Raw genomic sequence first — 25,603 nt, 5'->3', positions numbered from 1 at the left:
AACTTAGACTACACGGTTTAACGTATAAAAAGTACTATGTGACACACAGGAGGAGGAAGAAGGTAACTGGCATAATATTGAATAACATACAGAGATAGATGGAAATTATAGTGATGCACCGAATTTTAGGCCGCAGAAAATATTCGGCAGAAAATGGCAAAAAAGAAAATGCAGTTTCGGCCTATTCGGTTTCGGCCCGAATAGGCAGAAAATATATCACCGAATAGTGTATGCGATTAATGCATTCAAAAGAGCTGAATAAATGTTTTATGGACCAATAATAGTGATTATTATTTAAGTTAGGTTTTTGCCATAACCATTTATTTTGCCATAAATCAGGTAGCTTTAAAGGTACGGCCATGACAGCAATGGTAGGAAAAAAAGATATATAATATTAATCATATTCGGTATTCGGGCCAACTGTTTCCTATATTCGGTATTCGGTTTCAGCCAAGAATTTCCCTTTCGGTGCATCCCTAGAAACAAATGGAGGAAAAGAAAGGCATCTTGAATGGTTTTAGCAACAGGAATGAGTGTTGATGCAGGAATTGTGTCCGTTGGAGGACAGAAGGAGAGAGAGAGAGAGAGAGACCGATACAGTGGGGATGGGAATCATAGCGATTGGACAGACAGACAGACAGACAGACAGACGGACAGACGGACAGACGGACAGAGAGAAAGACTGGAGGTATAAGGAATGGAGAGAGAGAGTTTAGAGAAGGATCTTTCTCTATAGATTGTAGATATCCTTGACTTGAGATGTCGTTGGTCCAGCGACATCTGCTTGGTTGCTCACACCTCGGGGACGGAGTGGTCCATGGCTGAACGCAGCAGGCCGGTAGACATCCTGGCAGACACACACACACACACACATGCAAATTAGCATCCATCCATCCATCTTCAACCGCTTATCCGTAGTCGGGTCGCGGAGGCAACAGCTCCACCAGAGTGTTCCAGACTTCCCTCTCCAGAGCAACATTAGTGACTTCCTCCTTGGGGATCCCGAGACATTCCAAGGCCAGTGAGTCGATGTGTTTCCTCCAACTGCGCCTTGGTCTGCCCCGGGGTCTCCTCCCAGTGGGACATATGCCTCGACAACCTCCCTAGGGAGACGCCCGAGAGGCATCCTAACCAGATGCCCGAACCGCCTAAGTTGGCTCCTTTCCAGGCAAAGAAGCAGCGTACTACTACTACTACTACTACTTGTGCAAATTAGCATACCATTTACAATTAAAATGGACAATTCAGGCTTTTAGCAGACGCTCTTTTCCAGAGTATGCCATACCGTCGGTAAACGGTGATTCATTACCGCTGGTATAACTAAACAGTTCTCATCCCGTATGGATGAGTAGGTCACAACTGGCCTACCAGCACCTCTGATAGGTTGTTAGGTCATTATCAACTGGCCTACCAGCACCTCTGGTAGGTTGTTAGGTCATTATCAACTGGCCTACCAGCACCTCTGGTAGGTTGTTAGGTCATTATCAACTGGCCTACCAGCACCTCTGGTAGGTTGTTAGGTCATTATCAACTGGCCTATCAGCACCTCTGGTAGGTTGTTAGGTCATTATCAACTGGCCTACCAGCACCTCTGGTAGGTTGTTAGGTCATTATCAACTGGCCTACCAGCACCTCTGGTAGGTTGTTAGGTCATTATCAACTGGCCTACCAGCACCTCTGGTAGGTTGTTAGGTCATTATCAACTGGCCTACCAGCACCTCTGGTAGGTTGTTAGGTCATTATCAACTGGCCTACCAGCACCTCTGGTAGGTTGTTAGGTCATTATCAACTGGCCTATCAGCACGCTCTGGTAGGTTGTTAGGTCATTATCAACTGGCCTACCAGCAGCTCTGGTAGGTTGTTAGGTCATTATCAACTGGCCTACCAGCACCTCTGGTAGGTTGTTAGGTCATTATCAACTGGCCTACCAGCACCTCTGGTAGGTTGTTAGGTCATTATCAGCCTCTCTGTGGGCCGCCCATTGAGCCCAATGTTTACTGCATGTGTAAAAAAACTAAAAAGGATTTATGATTCTGTGCGTATCGGGACATAACTCGTACGGCGCTGAGTCGGTGGAAGCAGACATCGCAACGTTCGGTACAGCAACTCGCTCGCTTTAGCGCGCTCGGTGGTACCGCGCCCCGGAGCTGACTGGAACCCAGGACGTTAGAGCTGGAAGCCTAATGATTAGCGAGGCATGCTGCCGAGGCGGTGCTGGAACGGGGGTTTCCTGCTGTATTTCAATGTGACTTCGAACCAGTGTTGATTTCGTCGACTAAAACTAAGACGAAAAATGTTCGTTGACTACCTTTTTCCACTGACGAAAACTACATGGAAACTAAGCTTTGATGACTAAAACTAACTATAATTTCGTCAACGTTTAAAAACTAGACTAAAATGTTAGGAAGGGACTAGTGGACAAGAGATCCAGTATGAGTCATTCATTGGTTAGACCAGTCTGAGTCATTAGTCCTACAACTACAACCTATCTCAAACCCTCACCCTAACCCTAACCTCCCACGGGGAGGTCTGCCGGAAAGACATGGCCGCTTTTACTCGGAAACCCACGCCCCGGAAACAATCCACTAAAAAAAAGTTTACTTTACATAGCTAGCTTACATTGCGATCGTTTTAATTTATACGATATATGATCCAAAAAGCGTTCATATTTTGCGGGAGAGACGGATGAGGAGCAGAAATGAAGCGCCAGTATATCGATTCGTTCAACACCACGGAGAGCGCCCTGGATTAGGAGAGACGAGTCATTCTTTCCGCCGCGCTAACGGCTAAGTCAATGGTAAGCTAACAATTGCCTAGAGTGTAGCATACCGTAGCCGAAAGGCGAACTGACAAATAAAAAATAAAAAATTCAGAATATTCTTATTTCGCCCGGTATCATTGAGGATGCGTTAAGACGTGTGAGGACGTCGGATGCACCCCACGGTTCGATTCCCTAGGACGTGCTGACATGTCGGATGGATGGAAACGGTTAACTATAAACTGTTGCAAAATGCAAAATTTGAATCTCTGTAGCTGTGAACTGTAGCCGTACCTCTTTATCATGTGCTTCGTAGATGAACTTGGGCATGATGGTGATGGTCATCGTAGTGGGAGAGGTGGACAGGATGTCCTTGATTTGAGAATCCTGTTGGGGGGAGGGGGGGGGGGGGTACAGAAAATTAAGAGCAGCTCAAAATATGCTATGTTTATGTGCTGTTATGTATCAACAACTGTTTTTAATTCATATGTTTGTATCCATAAATACTGACAATGTTGAGTCTCTTTAAATGTCAAAATGGTGTCATAATTACATAGAATTCCTTCCAAGTAACACTACTTGTGAAAAATCAGAAAAATATGTGTCTGATGTGTGCAGCATTAATTTTGTCAACTAAAACAATGACGAAGAATCAACTACCTTTTTTTCCACTTATAAAAACGAAATAAAAACTAAGGTTAAGGTTATGGTATGGACTAATTCATTGGGAAGGTTATGAAATTACAAGTTAAGGCTAACCCTCAAGGATGCCAACAGAGACAACATGAAGCATATCTCGTTGCTGTCCGGTTGGTGTCACAACACCAACTTTTATGACCTTTATTGTAAAAAAAAATATGATTTTCTTAATTTCTTTAAAAATGTATATTTTTAATTTTGGAGTTATGAGATTTCCTCCGGACAGCAATGATATTCACAAAAGGAGGCCGACCTTGAGTCCGATGACGTTCTGCCCGTTGATCTCACAGATGTAGTGGTCGGTCAGCATGCCGTTGCGAGCAGCGGAGCCTTCCTTCACCAGGGAGGTGATCTTTCCAGACTTGTAGATGAAACCCACGTGTCCTGAGCTGTCCTTGTGCATGGTGATGGTGCGCTGGAACGGCCTGGAGGGGACAGAGAGGGACATGTTTAGGGTGATGGTGCGCTGGAACGGCCTGGAGGGGACAGAGCGGGACAGAGAGGGACATGTTTAGGGTGATGGTGCGCTGGAACGGCCTGGAGGGGACAGAGAGGGACATGTTTAGGGTGATGGTGCGCTGGAACGGCCTGGAGGGGACAGAGAGGGACATGTTTAGGGTGATGGTGCGCTGGAACGGCCTGGAGGGGGCAGAGATGGACATGTTTAGGGTGATGGTGCGCTGGAACGGCCTGGAGGGGGCAGAGAGGGACAGAGAGGGACATGTTTAGGGTGATGGTGCGCTGGAACGGCCTGGAGGGGGCAGAGATGGACATGTTTAGGGTGATGGTGCGCTGGAACGGCCTGGAGGGGGCAGAGAGGGACAGAGAGGGACATGTTTAGGGTGATGGTGCGTTGGAACGGCCTGGAGGGGACAGAGAGGGACATGTTTAGGGTGATGGTGCGCTGGAACGGCCTGGAGGGGGCAGAGAGGGACAGAGAGGGACATGTTTAGGGTGATGGTGCGCTGGAACGGCCTGGAGGGACAGAGAGGGACATGTTTAGGGTGATGGTGCGCTGGAACGGCCTGGAGGGGGCAGAGAGGGACATGTTTAGGGTGATGGTGCGCTGGAACGGCCTGGAGGGACATGTTTAGGGTGACGGTGCGCTGGAACGGCCTGGAGGGGACAGAGAGGGACATGTTTAGGGTGATGGTGCGCTGGAACGGCCTGGAGGGGACAGAGAGGGACATGTTTAGGGTGATGGTGCGCTGGAACGGCCTGGAGGGGACAGAGAGGGACATGTTTAGGGTGATGGTGCGCTGGAACGGCCTGGAGGGGGCAGAGAGGGACATGTTTAGGGTGATGGTGCGCTGGAACGGCCTGGAGGGACAGAGAGGGACATGTTTAGGGTGATGGTGCGCTGGAACGGCCTGGAGGGACAGAGAGGGACATGTTTAGGGTGATGGTGCGCTGGAACGGCCTGGAGGGGACAGAGAGGGACATGTTTAGGGTGATGGTGCGCTGGAACGGCCTGGAGGGGGCAGAGAGGGACATGTTTAGGGTGATGGTGCGCTGGAACGGCCTGGAGGGGGCAGAGAGGGACATGTTTAGGGTGATGGTGCGCTGGAACGGCCTGGAGGGGGCAGAGAGGGACAGAGAGGGACATGTTTAGGGTGATGGTGCGCTGGAACGGCCTGGAGGGGGCAGAGAGGGACAGAGAGGGACATGTTTAGGGTGATGGTGCAATGGAACGGCCTGGAGGGACAGAGAGGGACAGAGAGGGACATGTTTAGGGTGATGGTGCAATGGAACGGCCTGGAGGGACAGAGAGGGACATGTTTAGGCCCAGTATTTGTTAACACTTCCAGTGTGCCGGAATTATTAAAAATAAAAGGTGCTAGAGTGCAAAGCAGATGAGGTAGATTTTACTCTGAAAAGCCCCGCCTTCCATTTCCCCCAAAAAACGGGAGGCTGTCACTGGTATTATTGGGTAGGGATGCACCCAATGGGACGTTCTGTCACTGGTATTATTGGGTAGGGATGCACCCAATGGGACGTTCTGTCACTGGTATTATTGGGTAGGGATGCACCCAATGGGACCTTCTGTCACTGGTATTATTGGGTAGGGATGCACCCAATGGGACATTCTGTCACTGGTATTATTGGGTAGGGATGCACCCAATGGGACCTTCTGTCACTGGTATTATTGGGTAGGGATGCACCCAATGGGACATTCTGTCACTGGTATTATTGGGTAGGGATGCACCCAATGGGACATTCTGTCACTGGTATTATTGGGTAGGGATGCACCCAATGGGACATTCTGTCACTGGTATTATTGGGTAGGGATGCACCCAATGGGACGTTCTGTCACTGGTATTATTGGGTAGGGATGCACCCAATGGGACATTCTGTCACTGGTATTATTGGGTAGGGATGCACCCAATGGGACGTTCTGTCACTGGTATTATTGGGTAGGGATGCACCCAATGGGACATTCTGTCACTGGTATTATTGGGTAGGGATGCACCCAATGGGACATTCTGTCACTGGTATTATTGGGTAGGGATGCACCCAATGGGACATTCTGTCACTGGTATTATTGGGTAGGGATGCACCCAATGGGACATTCTGTCACTGGTATTATTGGGTAGGGATGCACCCAATGGGACATTCTGTCACTGGTATTATTGGGTAGGGATGCACCCAATGGGACATTCTGTCACTGGTATTATTGGGTAGGGATGCACCCAATGGGACATTCTGTCACTGGTATTATTGGGTAGGGATGCACCCAATGGGACATTCTGTCACTGGTATTATTGGGTAGGGATGCACCCAATGGGACGTTCTGTCACTGGTATTATTGTGTAGGGATGCACCCAATGGGACATTCTGTCACTGGTATTATTGGGTAGGGATGCACCCAATGGGACGTTCTGTCACTGGTATTATTGGGTAGGGATGCACCCAATGGGACATTCTGTCACTGGTATTATTGGGTAGGGATGCACCCAATGGGACATTCTGTCACTGGTATTATTGGGTAGGGATGCACCCAATGGGACATTCTGTCACTGGTATTATTGGGTAGGGATGCACCCAATGGGACATTCTGTCACTGGTATTATTGGGTAGGGATGCACCCAATGGGACATTCTGTCACTGGTATTATTGGGTAGGGATCCACCCAATGGGACATTCTGTCACTGGTATTATTGGGTAGGGATGCACCCAATGGGACGTTCTGTCACTGGTATTATTGGGTAGGGATGCACCCAATGGGACGTTCTTGGACGAAACCTAATACCGAATATAGGACACAGTTGGCCCAAAAACCGAATACCCGAATATGATTAATATTATATATAATTATTATTATTTTTTTGCCAGTTTTTGTGCCATTGCATCATGGCCGTAACTTTGTTGTAGAGCTACATGATAAAGGCAAAAAGACATGATTACATTTTGATCACGTCATCACAACAAAACAGAAACGTAACAACGGTTCTTTGGCCTTTCGCCTCTAAAATCAACCCAACCAAATATGCATTTTTTTTGCCACTAGTTTGGGTGTCTGAATATTGCATACAGTGAGAGAGGTTCCAGCTGCTGTCTCCCATTGTTAGTGTCTCCCATTGTTAGTGTCTCCCAGTGTTAGTGTCTCCCAGTGTTAGTGTCCCCCAGTGTTAGTGTCCCCCAGTGTTAGTGTCCCCCAGTGTTAGTGTCCCCCAGTGTTAGTGTCCCCCAGTGTTAGTGTCCCCCAGTGTTAGTGTCCCCCAGTGTTAGTGTCCCCCAGTGTTAGTGTCCCCCAGTGTTAGTGTCTCCCAGTGTTAGTGTCTCCCAGTGTTAGTGTCTCCCAGTGTTAGTGTCTCCCAGTGTTAGTGTCTCCCAGTGTTAGTGTCTCCCAGTGTTAGTGTCTCCCAGTGTTAGTGTCTCCCAGTGTTAGTGTCTCCCAGTGTTAGTGTCTCCCAGTGTTAGTGTCTCCCAGTGTTAGTGTCTCCCATTGTTAGTGTCTCCCAGTGTTAGTGTCTCCCATTGTTAGTGTCTCCCAGTGTTAGTGTCTCCCAGTGTTAGTGTCTCCCAGTGTTAGTGTCTCCCAGTGTTAGTGTCTCCCAGTGTTAGTGTCTCCCATTGTTAGTGTCTCCCAGTGTTAGTGTCTCCCATTGTTAGTGTCTCCCAGTGTTAGTGTCTCCCAGTTTTAGTGTCTCCCATTGTTAGTGTCTCCCATTGTTAGTGTCTCCCAGTGTTAGTGTCTCCCAGTGTTAGTGTCTCCCAGTGTTAGTGTCTCCCAGTGTTAGTGTCTCCCATTGTTAGTGTCTCCCATTGTTAGTGTCTCCCAGTGTTAGTGTCTCCCATTGTTAGTGTCTCCCATTGTTAGTGTCTCCCAGTGTTAGTATCTCCCATTGTTAGTGTCTCCCAGTGTTAGTGTCTCCCATTGTTAGTGTCTCCCAGTGTTAGTGTCTCCCATTGTTAGTGTCTCCCATTGTTAGTGTCTCCCATTGTTAGTGTCTCCCAGTGTTAGTGTCTCCCATTGTTAGTGTCTCCCATTGTTAGTGTCTCCCAGTGTTAGTGTCTCCCATTGTTAGTGTCTCCCAGTGTTAGTGTCTCCCAGTGTTAGTGTCTCCCAGTGTTAGTGTCTCCCATTGTTAGTGTCTCCCAGTGTTAGTGTCTCCCATTGTTAGTGTCTCCCATTGTTAGTGTCTCCCATTGTTAGTGTCTCCCATTGTTAGTGTCTCCCAGTGTTAGTGTATCCCATTGTTAGTGTCTCCCAGTGTTAGTGTCTCCCATTGTTAGTGTCTCCCAGTGTTAGTGTCTCCCATTGTTAGTGTCTCCCATTGTTAGTGTCTCCCATTGTTAGTGTCTCCCAGTGTTAGTGTCTCCCAGTGTTAGTGTCTCCCAGTGTTAGTGTCTCCCATTGTTAGTGTCTCCCAGTGTTAGTGTCTCCCATTGTTAGTGTCTCCCATTGTTAGTGTCTCCCATTGTTAGTGTCTCCCAGTGTTAGTGTCTCCCATTGTTAGTGTCTCCCATTGTTAGTGTCTCCCATTGTTAGTGTCTCCCATTGTTAGTGTCTCCCAGTGTTAGTGTCTCCCAGTGTTAGTGTCTCCCAGTGTTAGTGTCTCCCAGTGTAGTGTCTCCCATTGTTAGTGTCTCCCATTGTTAGTGTCTCCCATTGTTAGTGTCTCCCATTGTTAGTGTCTCCCATTGTTAGTGTCTCCCATTGTTAAAGTGTCACAATGGGAGACACAAAAACAGAAGGAAATCTGGGGAATGACAGGAAAACAAGAAGTAGCTCCACTAAAATAAATCGATTGAAGTAGATTGAAGAAAATGGTGCAACTAAAATGGAAATGAATGGAAAAAAACAATGACAATTACTTATGCGTTTACTGTATATATTGGGTTAAGAGATTATATATAGTATAGTTCAGGTCTGTTAAAAGGCAAAGCAGCACAAACACTGTGTGTGCCAACAATTATTAGCAGCAAACCCTCAGAGTGGAGAGATGACCAGCAGAGGGAGACAAAGATCGAAGAATGTCTGGTATTGGCTTCAGTTAATATAAGTTCAGTAAGCTCCATGTTTGTCTACTGTACTCTGCCACTCTAAATCAGAACATACATAATGGTTTTAACCGTTTTACCCGTTAAGACCTGGAACTGCCTGCCTGTGTCACCTTAGCTTGTAACCACTTTAACCATTCTTTTTTTAAACTTGAGCTGTTGAAAATTAGCAGATCTACAAGCTTATAGAGCTATGAGCTTGTAGATATGCTGTTTTTTGAATAAAGCGAGAAAATGTGTGCAAGTCTTTGAATATATATTCGTTCACAGCGAACGTTTTTAACTTGTATCCTTGTCTCTGGATGGGGGGGGGGGGGGGGGGGGGGGGCACTCTACCGCTGATCCACCGCCGCCCAGTCCTTAGCTTGAAAACCACTGATATAGAAACATTATGTTTAAACCACTGATATAGAAACATTATGTTTTCACTGATATATAAACATTATGTTTAAACCACTGATATATAAACATTATGTTTAAACCACTGATATATAAACATTATGTTTAAACCACTGATAGAAACATTATGTTTAAACCACTGATATATAAACATTATGTTTAAACCACTGATATAGAAACATTATGTTTTCACTGATATATAAACATTATGTTTAAACCACTGATATATAAACATTATGTTTAAACCACTGATATATAAACATTATGTTTAAACCACTGATAGAAACATTATGTTTAAACCACTGATAGAAACATTATGTTTAAACCACTGATATAGAAACATTATGTTTTCACTGATATAGAAACATTATGTTTAAACCACTGATATAGAAACATTATGTTTAAACCACTGATATAGAAACATTATGTTTAAACCACTGATATAGAAACATTATGTTTAAACCACTGATATAGAAACATTATGTTTTCACTGATATAGAAACATTATGTTTAAACCACTGATATAGAAACATTATGTTTAAACCACTGATATAGAAACATTATGTTTTCACTGATATAGAAACATTATGTTTAAACCACTGATATAGAAACATTATGTTTTCACTGATATAGAAACATTATGTTTAAACCACTGATATAGAAACATTATGTTTAAACCACTGATATAGAAACATTATGTTTTCACTGATATAGAAACATTATGTTTAAACCACTGATATAGAAACATTATGTTTAAACCACTGATATAGAAACATTATGTTTTCACTGATATAGAAACATTATGTTTAAACCACTGATATAGAAACATTATGTTTTCACTGATATAGAAACATTATGTTTAAACCACTGATATAGAAACATTATGTTTAAACCACTGATATAGAAACATTATGTTTAAACCACTGATATAGAAACATTATGTTTAAACCACTGATATAGAAACATTATGTTTAAACCACTGATATAGAAACATTATGTTTAAACCACTGATATAGAAACATTATGTTTTCACTGATATAGAAACATTATGTTTAAACCACTGATATAGAAACATTATGTTTTCACTGATATAGAAACATTATGTTTAAACCACTGATATAGAAACATTATGTTTAAACCACTGATATAGAAACATTATGTTTAAACCACTGATATAGAAACATTATGTTTAAACCACTGATATAGAAACATTATGTTTTCACTGATATAGAAACATTATGTTTAAACCACTGATATAGAAACATTATGTTTAAACCACTGATATAGAAACATTATGTTTAAACCACTGATATAGAAACATTATGTTTTCACTGATATAGAAACATTATGTTTAAACCACTGATATAGAAACATTATGTTTAAACCACTGATATAGAAACATTATGTTTTCACTGATATAGAAACATTATGTTTAAACCACTGATATAGAAACATTATGTTTTCACTGATATATAAACATTATGTTTTCACTGATATAGAAACATTATGTTTTCACTGATATAGAAACATTATGTTTAAACCACTGATATAGAAACATTATGTTTAAACCACTGATAGAAACATTATGTTTAAACCACTGATATAGAAACATTATGTTTAAACCACTGATATAGAAACATTATGTTTAAACCACTGATATAGAAACATTATGTTTAAACCACTGATATAGAAACATTATGTTTAAACCACTGATATAGAAACATTATGTTTTCACTGATATAGAAACATTATGTTTAAACCACTGATATAGAAACATTATGTTTAAACCACTGATATAGAAACATTATGTTTTCACTGATATAGAAACATTATGTTTAAACCACTGATATAGAAACATTATGTTTAAACCACTGATATAGAAACATTATGTTTAAACCACTGATATAGAAACATTATGTTTAAACCACTGATATAGAAACATTATGTTTAAACCACTGATATAGAAACATTATGTTTAAACCACTGATATAGAAACATTATGTTTAAACCACTGATATAGAAACATTATGTTTAAACCACTGATATAGAAACATTATGTTTTCACTGATATAGAAACATTATGTTTAAACCACTGATAGAAACATTATGTTTAAACCACTGATATAGAAACATTATGTTTTCACTGATATAGAAACATTATGTTTTCACTGATATAGAAACATTATGTTTAAACCACTGATATAGAAACATTATGTTTAAACCACTGATATAGAAACATTATGTTTAAACCACTGATATAGAAACATTATGTTTAAACCACTGATATAGAAACATTATGTTTAAACCACTGATATAGAAACATTATGTTTTCACTGATATAGAAACATTATGTTTAAACCACTGATATAGAAACATTATGTTTTCACTGATATAGAAACATTATGTTTTCACTGATATAGAAACATTATGTTTTCACTGATATAGAAACATTATGTTTTCACTGATATAGAAACATTATGTTTTCACTGATATAGAAACATTATGTTTTCACTGATATAGAAACATTATGTTTAAACCACTGATATAGAAACATTATGTTTTCACTGATATAGAAACATTATGTTTTCACTGATATAGAAACATTATGTTTTCAGAAAACTGATTTAAGAAGAGAAGACATTTTATAGAATCAGGTCTCAGGTCTAAATGGGTTAAAGGTTAGCCAGTGTACTCATAGATGCCTATTATTATGTACATTATTTAATATCATTATATTGTGTTCCATCAACGTCAGCTGGACTCTGTCTCCAGGCACCGTTCCATTCCAGAAGCAGTATGGGTGGAGTAGTAGGGCTGCTTACCAAGAAAATGATACCTTCATGGCATCTAGCGAACTGCTTCCATAGCACCAGGTACCCCAACAATTATTTTGTAAAAGGTTTCGGTCAAAGACCTTCTTCAGGCTGATGCCTAAACACATCTTGGTCTGCTGGACAATATTCAGAGTAAGGCCCTCATAATAATTGGAGTTGACCAGGACACTGCCAGTACAACACTTTCCATCGACAGCCTTAGCCACAGAAGACACGTTGCCGCCGCTACAGTCCTGTACAAAATGCACCCCCCCCCCCCCCCACTACCCTAGGGACCTCCAGGACATGCTCCCTCCACTTACTGATGCACACCACCCACTGCCCTAAGGACCTCCAGGACATGCTCCCTCCACTTACTGATGCACACCACCCACTGCCCTAAGGACCTCCAGGACATGCTCCCTCCACTTACTGATGCACACCCCCCACTGCCCTAGGGACCTCCAGGACATGCTCCCTCCACTTACTGATGCACACCACCCACTGCCCTAGGGACCTCCAGGACATGCTCCCTCCACTTACTGATGCACACCCCCCACTGCCCTAGGGACCTCCAGGACATGCTCCCTCCACTTACTGATGCACACCACCCACTGCCCTAAGGACCTCCAGGACATGCTCCCTCCACTTACTGATGCACACCACCCACTGCCCTAAGGACCTCCAGGACATGCTCCCTCCACTTACTGATGCACACCACCCACTGCCCTAAGGACCTCCAGGACATGCTCCCTCCACTTACTGATGCACACCACCCACTGCCCTAGGGACCTCCAGGACATGCTCCCTCCACTTACTGATGCACACCACCCACTGCCCTAAGGACCTCCAGGACATGCTCCCTCCACTTACTGATGCACACCACCCACTGCCCTAGGGACCTCCAGGACATGCTCCCTCCACTTACTGATGCACACCACCCACTGCCCTAAGGACCTCCAGGACATGCTCCCTCCACCACCCACTGCCCTAGGGACCTCCAGGACATGCTCCCTCCACCACCCACTGCCCTAAGGACCTCCAGGACATGCTCCCTCCACCACCCACTGCCCTAGGGACCTCCAGGACATGCTCCCTCCACTTACTGATGCGCCCCCCCCCCCCCCCCCCCCCCACTGCCCTAGGGACCTCCGGCTCCAGGACATGCTCCCTCCACTTACTGATGCACACCCCCCACTGCCCTAGGGACCTCCAGGACATGCTCCCTCCACTTACTGATGCACACCACCCACTGCCCTAAGGACCTCCAGGACATGCTCCCTCCACTTACTGATGCACACCCCCCACTGCCCTAAGGACCTCCAGGACATGCTCCCTCCACTTACTGATGCACACCACCCACTGCCCTAAGGACCTCCAGGACATGCTCCCTCCACTTACTGATGCACACCCCCCACTGCCCTAGGGACCTCCAGGACATGCTCCCTCCACCTTACACCAGACCACCCACTGCCCTAAGGACCTCCAGGACATGCTCCCTCCACCTTACACCAGACCACCCACTGCCCTAGGGACCTCCAGGACATGCTCCCTCCACCCCCACTGCCCTAGGGACCTCCAGGACATGCTCCCTCCACCTTACACCAGACGGCGAAACACCCGCCGATGCACAGCCACACCAGAACATGCTCTCGACCCCCCAGGCTCCAAAACACGGACATTGGACAGAACTTTTCTCCACACTGCTGTCCAGGTGTGGAACAGCCTACCAGAGCATAAATAAATGAATAAATGGTGCATTTATATAGCGCCTTTATCCAAGGCGCTTTACATAGATTGTGCATTACATTCACCCATTCACACACACATTCATACACCGATGGCAACGGAAACCATGCAAGGCACCAACCAGCACATCGGGAGCAATTAGGGGTTCAGTGTCTTGCTCAAGGACACTTCGACAGTAACTCTGGGGGAGCCCGGGTTTGAACTGGCAACCTTGCGGTTACCATCCAGGCACTCTACCCCTGAACCACCGCCGCCCCTGTAGTGGACTCCATCTCAGACAATGGCCTTCAAGCCTTTAAACGCAGAGCTCACAGATATCTCCTGATATCTTCCTCAAAATGAAACCACAATAACAACCATGTCAGCAAAAAGTTCCAGAGTGTGCTTCTCCTGGCAGTACAGTGTTCTGCATGAGGTTTGTTAATAAGTTATGAAATGTGGCCCAGGTGGTGGCGTAACCGTCTGGGCACCCGACTGGTAATCCAGTCGCAGTGTGCCGCGGGTTCGACTCCCGAGCCCGACACGGCCTTTACTGCATGTCTTCCCCCAGCTCTCTCCCGTTTCCTGTCAGCCTACTGTCTGTCCCTTCAAAAACCAATAAAAGGCGTAAGCCGCAAAAAAAAATCTTTAAAAAAAAAAGAAATAAGTTATGAAATGTTAAAGGATACCCGTTTGTTGAAAGAATGTTTAAAATGGGCAAGACAAAGTCACGGCAATGCTCAGCATTGCTGTGACTTTGACATTTTGAACGTAGTAATGTTCAGCAACTACAGACTAAAGGGAATACATATTTTCATGGAAAAAAATTAGAATCATGTGAGAATCGTGGAAATCAAGATTTTTGAGCAAGAATCGTGATTCGTGAAGAATCGTGCAGCACTACAGTATGAAATGTAGTGGAGTACACGTAAAACTACTGGAAATTGGGAAATACTCAAGTAAAGTACAATTACCTCAAATTGTACTTAAGTACAGTACTTATAAGTAAATGTACTGTAATGTTACTTTCCACCACTGTCTCCTGCATCACAAACACAGAGTTGGGGGAAAACAGCCTTTAGTTTTAGTGCCCCGACCATGTCGTGGAACGACCTACAGCTTAAATTAAAGATCTGCTCTCCCATAACATAACGGTCAATTTAAAGCTTTCATTGCAGACTTACCCCCAAGTGTCTGCGACTGTTTTTAAACATGCGTGCTACGTCACACGGTGAGGAAATGTTGCCGTTCCGTTTTTATTTATTGCTTTGGAATGTTGTATTCTGTGTATCTCGACGACGCTGCAAATGAGGATGACCTCAATGTCTTCTGAGAATAAATAAAGGTTTGAATGAATGAATGAATGAATGAGTGAGTGAGTGAGTGAGTGAGTGAATGAATGAATGAATGAGTGAGTGAATGAATGAATGAGTGAATGAATGAATGAATGAATGAGTGAATGAGTGAATGGTCAAAGTTAAGTCAAAGTCGTACGATTTGTCACACACGTTACCGCAGTACCAGTGAGCTGCAGCCGTGCCGCGCTCGGGAATCATTTGATTAAAGTAGATTTGACCCCCCAATACAACCCTTTGATGCTGAGTGCCAAGCAGGCATTGGGTCCCATTTTTACAGTCTTTGGTATGACCCGGCCGGGGATCGAACCCCGACCTCCCCGTTTCAGGGCGAACACTCTAACCACAAGGCCACTGAGCTGGTCCCTCCATCTCCTCCTCCTCCTCTCACCTGTCGCGGACGATGAGTTCGATGCGTGTCTCCGAGGCGGCCTTCAGGGCCTTGTGGGCCTTGTCCAGGCTCCACCCGGCACAGTTCTGCCCGTTGATCTGCAGGACCTGGTCTCCAAAACGCAGGCCGGCCAGGGCGGCGGGGGAGTTGGCCTGCACCAGCTGGATAAACACTCCCTGGAAGGATGATAAGACACAGAGAGAGAGGATGAGAGGTGGAAAACATTAGGAGGAAGATAAGAGGATTCACTGGAGGAGGAGGAGGAGGGGAGAGATAAAATGGTAGGAATTAAGACAGTGGTGGAAAAAGTGCTAAATTGTTTTCCTTACGCGTAGCAATACTGTACTACAGCATTGTCGAAGTACTCCGTTACAAGTAGAGATGTCCCGATACTGTATCGGTATCTGATCGGCCCTTATTTGGTCATATCAGGTCATATCGGTATCGGTGAATATGCCAGTCTAACCACCGATCCGACACAGGGGTAAGGGGGTTGGCACTATGACAGGTAAATAAAATGTTGGGGCATCATGTGGAGTTTGCTTTGGAGTTGCCCCAAACTGCAAGTGCACATTTGAGTGAGGAGTCAAAACACTGGCATCGGTATTCTAAATCGGTAACACTGAAATTGTGGTATCGGGATCGGATACGAAAAAGGTCTATTGGGACATCCCTAGTTACAAGTAAGGAGTCCGGAGTTCAAAATGTACTTGGAGCAAAAGTACAAAAGAATTGGCGTCAAAATGTACTTAAAAGTACTCATTGTGCAGAATGTCTCGTTTCAATGTTTTCAAATAAGTATACATATAATTATGGGTATATATCTATTATACATTTGAAAACGTGTGCCCAATGCCCACACCAGGAAACTAAAGTCACCAGCTACTACGTCACTGACACGCTGCAACACGCTGCAACACACACTGCAACAACACACTAACACGACACAGCCTTACCCTCCGCGTCGATCCACGGCTATCTCCTCATGTCGCGCCGCACGCCCACAATCAACAACACCCGCGTAAAAACTGTCATTGCACTGCCACTACAGCCGCCTCCCGTCCACACTCACAAACAACATCAATATCAATAATAAACACAAACACGCCACAAGCACCGACACCCCCGCCTAATTTGTTGCCAGGTCTATGAAAACAAGACCAGAAAAAATGCCATTCAACACGCTACTTACAACTCGCTTACAATTCGCGGACCTGGCAACACTGCATCCTGTTTTCCCATTGGCTACGGTTGCTACAACACGCATTTGCACTGCATCTTGGGAGCAACACAGCTTAATGTAGGGGTCACCGATTGCTGTGCTACATCCCCCTCATGTTCTCACCACCCCGTTCGGCTACACCACACACACTAACCTACACAATTCTCCACATGCAACACAGGGCCCTTATTGGCTAGCCCCCTCACATGGCGATCCCCACGCAACAAAACACAGCCAGCCACACACACACACACCCACCCACACACACACACACAACGCCCACGTTCGGAAATATCGCACTGAGCGCACTGTGCAAACCTGCCGTGGTACAAGCGGGACAAACCGACGCGCATATATGGACACGAACAACAACAACAACACTACACGCACACGCGCGCGCTGCAACAACACACAGCTACGTACAGTGTGTGTGTGTGTGTGTGCGTGCGTGCGTGCGTGCGCGGGGGGGAATTTGGATCGCCTCGCGATGCAGCGAAAATGCCACTACACTACACAGGGCTCGACAGTGCGACTAGGTACTCGCATTTGCGCCTTACAACAACACCGTGCGCGTTGTAACATTCACTTTGTACCACCGGTGCGACTACACAATCCGAACTTTAAAGCTACAACTTGCGCAGTTTACATCCACAAGAATGTGTCACTCTCTCGGTTCTGCACCGCTGCTGGAGAAGTATAGCACTGTCGCAGGCAGCGCAACTAATCCCCCCCCCCACACACCCCAGAGACGGAGGAGAGAGAAGAGAGCGAGAGAGACAGAGAGCACACACGTGAGTCCTGCAAATTATATTGACCCAATATTAATTTGTACAACCTAGCAAACCATAAGATATGATGGTTTGGAGAATAGGCTGGTCTCTCTTTTTACAAGACATAAGCCATTGCATACAGGTTCTCAACCTTTTTAATTTCAAGGACCCCCATAACTCTGAGAGTAAAACCAAATGGACCCATAAGAGTCCCATTTGATTCCATTTGTACAGTATCACAGTTAAACGTTATAAAAGAGTCCATTTGGTTCCATTTGTACACTCTCAGAGTTACAGACCTGTAGGGTCCACTTGGTTCCATTTGTACACTCTCAGAGTTACAGACCTATAATGGGTCCATTTGGAACCCCCTCAAGGAACCATGAGGGTCCCTGGATCACACCTTTGACAGCCACTGCTTTAAATCTATACATAACTAATATAGAGCATATTTGATCCATTTAGTGTTATGGATAAGAACAACAACACTACACGCGCGCGCGCGCACGCGCTGCAACACAAAACAGCTGCATAAAACGCGTGTCACTGTGGACTTCTGTATCTGTGGACTTCTGTATCGCAACGCGGGGCAACGCAACTCTGGGATGAGCGGGCCGAAGGCCCGCGAAATTCTAGTATAGTACATATATGTGTGGGGGTCCTTGACATGAAATAGTTTGAGAACCACTGACATAGAAACATGAGGTTTTAACCCTGTGAGAACCACTGACATAGAAACATGAGGTTTTAACCCTGTGAGAACCACTGACATAGAAACATGAGGTTTTAACCCCGTGAGAACCACTGACATAGAAACATGAGGTTTTAACCCTGTGAGAACCACTGACATAGAAACATGAGGTTTTAACCCTGTGAGAACCACCGACATAGAAACATGAGGTTTATCAGAAAACTGTCAGAATTTAGAAGACATTTGTAGAATCTGGTCTCAGTCCTAAAGGGTTAAGAGGAGAAAGGGATAATGGACAGAAACACAGAACAGATGAAAGAGAAAAGCAGAAGAAAGTCCAGGGAGATGAAACAGACGTAGGGGGAAATATATATATATATCTCTGCTGTCGGGAGGAAACCTCATAACTCCAAAATGTTCATTTTTCAGGAAATTAAGAAAACCTTTTATTTTAAAACAAAGCAACACTGCCTCATCAAAATTGTTGTTGTAACTTTATATATTGTCAATTACGTCCATTGGAGGGGGAGAGGTGGCCTCTCCAACTGATCCAAAATGCCGCAGCTCGCTTGGTCTTCAACCAGCCAAAATTCTCACATGTCTCCCCCCTGCTCCGCTCCCTGCACTGGCTCCCGGTCGCTGCCCGCACAGAATACAAAACTCTGATGCTGGCATTTAAAGCAACCAAAGGTATGGCTCCCCCATATCTTGCAAGCATGATTGAACCCTACAAACCCTCCCGAGCACTCAGATCAGCCAACGCAGGGAAGCTGGAAGTACCCTCACTAAAAACACCGGGACAACGCTCCACACGTCCCAAACTCTTCTCCCTTCTGGCCCCAAAACTGTGGAATGCACTCCCCGTTGCAGTCAGAACTGCAGCATCACTCCCAATCTTCCGCCGTAGTTTGAAAACCCACCTTTTCAGACTCCACCATGGCCCATAGCACTTACCCTACCCCCTTAGACAGCACTTTTTTAGACTTAGATAGCATTTGAAACAGACTTATAGCATGTCATGTAGACAGCACAATAACAGTACAGCATAGTATAATATATATGTATAGCTTATATGTATAGTGTCATTATATATAGATATGTTCTAGTTACGTTCTTAGCTTACGCATGTTTCTTGATAAATGCTGTTTATATATGTGATGTATTCCCATGCTTTTTGTTCTTGCTTAATGTAAATCGCTCTGGATTAAGAGCGTCTGCTAAATGCCTAAATTGTAAATTGTAAATTGTGGAGTTAGCTGCTTTAGCAGACAGTTTGAGGGTCCAATGTAGTTAAGAGGTTTTGTCCAAAGCACTTTTTACTACTTTCCATTGGTTCAATATTTTCGAAACAACACACAGACGTAAAGGGTATTCAATAGCACTGATTTATGCCAAAAAAAACAAAAAACAAAAAAATGGAGTTATGAGGTTTCCTCCCGTCACCAACGAAATATGTCAGGGAGGGACAGGGAGAACAGCGGGGAGGATACATTACAAAAACAACAGGATCCACTTCCAGGGAAAGGAATTTACAATGCTGACCGCTTTGAGATAGAAAGAGACATTTAGCCGTTTTTATTGTTTTAGTGCAGTGGTTCTCTACCAGTGGTCCGAGGACCACCAGTGGTCCTTGAGGGAACGGTTCCAGGTGGTAACCCCAGCTAAATGATGTTGGTAACCAAACGGACCCTTATAGATCTTTGCCTTCTAAATCCTGACAGTTTTCTGAAAAACCCATCTTTCTATGTCAGTCGTTCTCAAACATTTTCATGTCAAGGACCCCCAAGATTATCTGTAATTGGCCGCCGACCCCCATCTGAAAATATGTTGTTCCAGGGACAAGATTTTAGTTAAAAACGTTCGCTCTGAAAGAATATATATTCAAAGATTTGCGCCACATTTTCACGATTTTTTTTAAAATATCAGATGTACAAGCTCGTAGCGCGACACTCCACTTCCACTTTATATATATGACGGAAGCATTTGTAAATTGCGAGAGGCAACAGTCTGGCAACACGAGACTAATGCTGTACTGACAGTATTCTTTCATATAATGGGGCGTGGGAGAGGGAAGGAGGGAGGGGGGAGGAGGGGTCTTCTTCAATTCATCCCACTCATTTAAAAAAGATACCTGTTGCCATGATTACTGCAATCTGATACAAACTAAATAATTCACTGGCGCCACTCCCCAGCAGGCTGGGAGTCTCCAACAAAACAGGTTGACGACCGAGGGGCCGTGCAGGGGTAGAGTGGCCGGATGGCAACCTTGCGGTTACCATCCGGCCACTCTACCCCTGAACGAACCCTGTGGGCTCCCCCAGAGTTAGTGTCGAAGTGTCCTTGAGCAAGACTCTGAACCCCTAATTGCTCCTGGTGAGCTGGTTGGTGCCTTGCTTGGTTTCCGCCACCATGTGTGTGTGAATGTGTGTGTGAATCAGTGTTGTTTTTGGCAGCAAATTTCTATTTTAGTCTAGTTTTAGTCATATTTTAGTCACCTGGAATGCTTTAGTGTTAGTCTAGTTTTAGTCAACTAAATGTCATAAGATTTTAGTAGACTAAATCTGCAGTTAATTTAGTCGACTAAAATGTATTTTGGCGGGCCTTGATGCCGTCGTAATGACAGATTTTACACTTGTTGAAAATATATATTTTCAGCATGCAACCAAGTGTAAAATGACTTATACTGGATCTCTTGTCCACTAGTCCCTTCCTAACATTTTAGTCTAGTTTCTATCTACGAATTGTCAATACATTTAGCTTAGTTTTAGTCATCATAGCTTCGTTTTCATTTAGTTTCCATTTAAAAAAGGTAGTCGGCGAACATTTTTCGTCTTAGTTTTAGTCGACGAAAACAACACTGGTGTGCGTGAATGGGTTCCTGAAGAAGAAGATCCTAGTGATGGAAACATTGAGTTAATAAACCAGTGGATCGGAGTTATTCCTTACCAGTGTTGCGGACTCTATTTATTTCTCAAATCAAATAAATAAAACATAACCATAAACATAAGTCCAGTTGAGGACTGTAATGTATTGTGTATGTCCTGTCTGTATCTTGCACGGTGACGTCATGGACGCAAAACAAATGTCAGTGAAAGCTGACAATAAAGTTGTATCGTATCGTATAAGGGCATAAGATGTGGTGGTTGTTGTTGTGTGGAGTGACTCACGTTGTCGATGGCTCGGAGCCGCAGCCCCACCTTCCCGTCCTGGTCCTTGCACAGGACCACCTCCCTCAGCCCCGGGCGGATCTCCGCCCTCCTCACGCCCACGTCGGACCCCGTCACGGGCCGCACCATGCCCCCGTAGCCCGCACTGGAAGGCAGCGCCACCTGCTGGAGGGGAGGGATGGGGGGAGGGAGGGAGGGAGAGAAGAGCACACGGAATAAAGCAACATAAAATGTCATGTGGCTGAAAGTTTAAACACATTTAGACCATTTAGGCTCGATTCTACAAAATGTTTTCTAAATCATGACAGTTTTCTGGAAATATCAGTGGTTCTCAAACTATTTCATGTCAAGGACCCCCAGAATTATATGTATTTGGCCTCCGACCCCCATCTTAACACAGCCGACGCGAATCGCGTATCAATACGTTATCAATTAATCAAACGTCGGGTGCGAACCACGTATCCATACGTTTTAATCACTTTTTATAGCATACTTTCATTCATCTTTTTACCCACCCGGACAATGAAGAACCATCGCCCTATCATTGCTGCTTAGTCCCGCTCACGTGATCAGAAAAAAAAACAAAAAAAACCCTCCCCTCCTGAAAACAGGAGGGCGGGCCGCTTTACGTGTAGAAGCCACTAAGCCAGTGTAAAATGGACGCGCCCATGCGCGCCCATGGAATGATCCAGTCGGTGTGTGAAAAGAATCAAATTTCACCTAACCTCGCCTCACCAGGCTTTCCTCCACCTATTGGCTTTCACACAACACTATACTACTCGATTCCCCCCTCCCCTCCTGTTTCTCCTGCAGGAGGAGGGCCTTGCGAGATGGGGGCTCTGTCCTGGCTCTGTCTCTCGGAAAAAAACATGAACGGATCGCTGCCTAAACACATATGCACCGGATCCGATCGGCATTGCATTGCATAACGTCTGCAACACACATGGACAGATGCATGTTTCCTTCTTCATACTGTAGCGACCAAACGATCCCCGAGCCTACAATACTACGAACTAACCTAACCACAGTATCGAGGGGCCGCCACGACAACAGACAGTGTGCCGTTGGTGGATCACGTATCGCCATGCAGAACCGTCATAATCGGAGATCGCTCGGACGTGTGATTGTAACGCTTTTTTATTCATTATAATTGTAGTGATAACACCGCAATGAACGCATCGGGGACGTAATCGACCCGGGTGTAATGTATAACGAACTTTTCCGCGTCCTAAACCGTGGTGTTGTGATCCGTTGTCGTCGACATCACAGCCGGGTGAATCTTTTTTTTTCCTCCATCGCCCCCAAACTGCATGCCCAGGCATGTTCTCTTGTTAGTAAATATACTTCACTAGCTTGAAAAACAAAATCAGCTGTTGATGACAACGCGTCTCACCGTTATACTATAGTTCTGAACCGAACGGTGGAATGGGACTTTTTATAGCCGTACGGATCAAGACTTTTGCTGCCCAATGTGCCCATGAATCCGCCCCCCCCAATGTTTTGCGATCAAGACAATGAGGCAATCATCATCTAAAGAAAGCAGAGTTATGAAGGTTTATAGTCAGACATTGACAGGCAGATATAACAATAAACACAATAAATATGCTATACATCCTATACACCGAATGAAAGCCCTGAATGTGTACTTTTACGAGGAAAAGAGTAAACATTGATCCCATGTACAGTTTGTCATAAATTGGTTACATTGCACATTGCCCCCACCAGATATAACTGCAGAGAAGACATGGACCCTAACTCAATATTCACAAAATAAGGCCTATAGCGACATATAAATACTATATACCGTATGAAACAGAAGACTCTGCTTTCATAAGAAAAAAACTTCTACTGTAGTAATAATAAAAATCACACCCATGTGAAGTGAGTGGTGCAACTCTGTCCCATATTCTGTTCTCTGCTTATTCAATACAGCTCGCTATATACGGACTGAGGCAGAAAGTCATGTAAACCTTTTATTTACAGTTTGGTCTGTAAACTTCTACTGTAATAATAAAAATCACACCCCTGTGAAGTGAGCGGTGCAACTGTTCTCTACAGTTGCACCGCGCAACTGTAGAGAACAGTCCGTATATAGCGAGCTGTAGTGAATAAGTACAGAACAGTTGCAACGCTCACTTCACAGGGGTGTGATTTTTATTATTACAGTAGAAGTTTACAGACCAAACTGTAAATAAAAGGTTTACAAGACTTTCTGCCTCAGTCCGTATATAGCGAGCTGTATTGAATAAGCAGAGAACAGAATATGGGACAGAGTTGCACCACTCACTTCACATGGGTGTGAATTTTATTATTACTACAGTAGAAGTTTTTTTCTTATGAAAGCAGAGAGTCTTCTGTTTCATACGGTATATAGTATTTATTTCGCTATAGGCCTTATTTTGTGAATATTGAGGAGTTCACGTCCATGTCTTCTCTGAAGTTATCTGGTGGGCACAAGCTGCATTCAATAACCAATTACTGTCTAACTGTACATGGGATCAATGTTTACTCTTTTCCTCGTAAAAGTACACATTCAGGGCTTTCATTCGGTGTATAGGATGTATAGGATATTTATTGGGTTCAATTTTATATCTGCCTGTCAATGTCTCTGACTTTAAACCATCCATAACTCTGCTCGCTGTTCAAGATAACCACTTCCAGGCAAATGCAGGTGTTGCAAAAAGGTCAATATCTCCAGAATGGAACATGGTAAAATCAAAATGTATTTTTTTTTGTATTGAAGTGGACAAGTTCAGCTTTCTTTTGATGTATGCGTGTGATTCTCGCTATAAGAGAACATTTTGCTGTGGGCCCCCGAACAAGGCCTTTGTGCAATGTTAAACGGTAGCAACATCAAAATAGGCCTGCCGAGATCCTGTAGCAATCAAAGTGTTAATTGCCATGTATAGGCTCCATGCAGCCACAGTGGAAAGAAAATGGGCCTCTTCCTCAACAGGTCTTACCAATTATACTAGCACCATGTTGTAATTGTTGTGTGAATAAAGTGTAAGTTTGCCCAATCTGTATGGTAGAGTATGTTAATACTATAACTTATCCAATCTGTATGGTAGAGTATGTTAATACTATAACTTATCCAATCTGTATGGTAGAGTATGTAATACAATTGGGGTGATTGTATATTGGTAGATCACATCAAAGGTCATGCATCACCTAGCCGCTAGCCTAGTTTCGTTCACGAGACATGGCCAAAGCATTTCCGGGGGTCCCCAGCCTAAATCGTTTCGAACCCCTGCTCTAGACCAGAAATCACACAGGCTATGCGTCACCAGGATACGTAGATACAGGAGACACTGCGTAGACATAGGATCTGACAGATTTTGACCTTATGGTCAAGATTACATTTGCAAACAGGCAGGCTTTTATAAAATTGTAGCACTTGCACAGGAAACTGTGTTCAAATCTGGGGTAGAAGATGATGGTTACATAGTGCAGCTTTAGGGCTCCAGTCCATTTATGGCAGTGGTTCTCAACTATTTTAATTTCAAGGAGCCCCATGGAGTGTACAAATGGAACCAAAAATTACCTTTATGGGTCCATTTGTACGCTGAAGTGTACACATATGGGGCCATTAGGAACCCCCCCTAAGGAAACATAAGGGTACCTGGACTGGAGTGAGCAAACGTGCACAATATCAGCACCCTGTCTCTTAACATAATGGAACAGAGCCTTCATTCGTATAATTGGCAAGACCTGTGAGGAAAGCAAGGTAGATGCCCAATTTCTTTCCAATATGGCTGCTGTGCAATGTGCATAGAGCCCATAATACAGAAACACTAAAATTGATAAATCATAAACTCATCCCAATTAAGTCATCATAGACAACAGACTGGAAAAGCTTCCCTGGAGCTGTAGATGCAGGTGACATCATATAATTAATGAATGCTCCCCCAAACTATCAGGACAACATTTCAGAGTTGAAATTTGTTTGTTTTCCTAGGAATCTGCAACAGACCTACAATTTGATACATAGGAAACCAAGCAAAAAGCTTTTACCTTGGGCGAACACCAGTGCAACAAGAAACATATTTAAAATGCTTCCCATATTGCTTGCAGTTAGAAGTGCTGATCAAGGACAAGAAGTGAC

At 44.4% G+C, this 25,603-nt stretch overlaps 1 protein-coding gene across 1 annotated transcript; it reads right to left on the bottom strand.

The window, feature by feature from the left end:
* Positions 1 to 669: 669 nt before the first annotated feature.
* Positions 670 to 25,603, bottom strand: LOC306938895 (syntenin-1-like). The gene is given in 7 exon segments (XM_079523258.1): positions 670 to 847; positions 3,053 to 3,066; positions 3,068 to 3,145; positions 3,711 to 3,882; positions 15,649 to 15,824; positions 21,499 to 21,663; positions 25,513 to 25,603. Coding segments are annotated over 6 exon segments (624 nt in total). The 5' UTR covers positions 21,628 to 21,663; positions 25,513 to 25,603; the 3' UTR covers positions 670 to 792.

Source organism: Electrona antarctica (genome assembly GCF_951216825.1).
Source record: "Electrona antarctica genome assembly, chromosome: 2".
NCBI lineage: Eukaryota > Metazoa > Chordata > Actinopteri > Myctophiformes > Myctophidae > Electrona > Electrona antarctica.
Note: the sequence above shows the minus strand (reverse complement) of the source record. Positions and strands in the feature narration are given on the sequence as shown.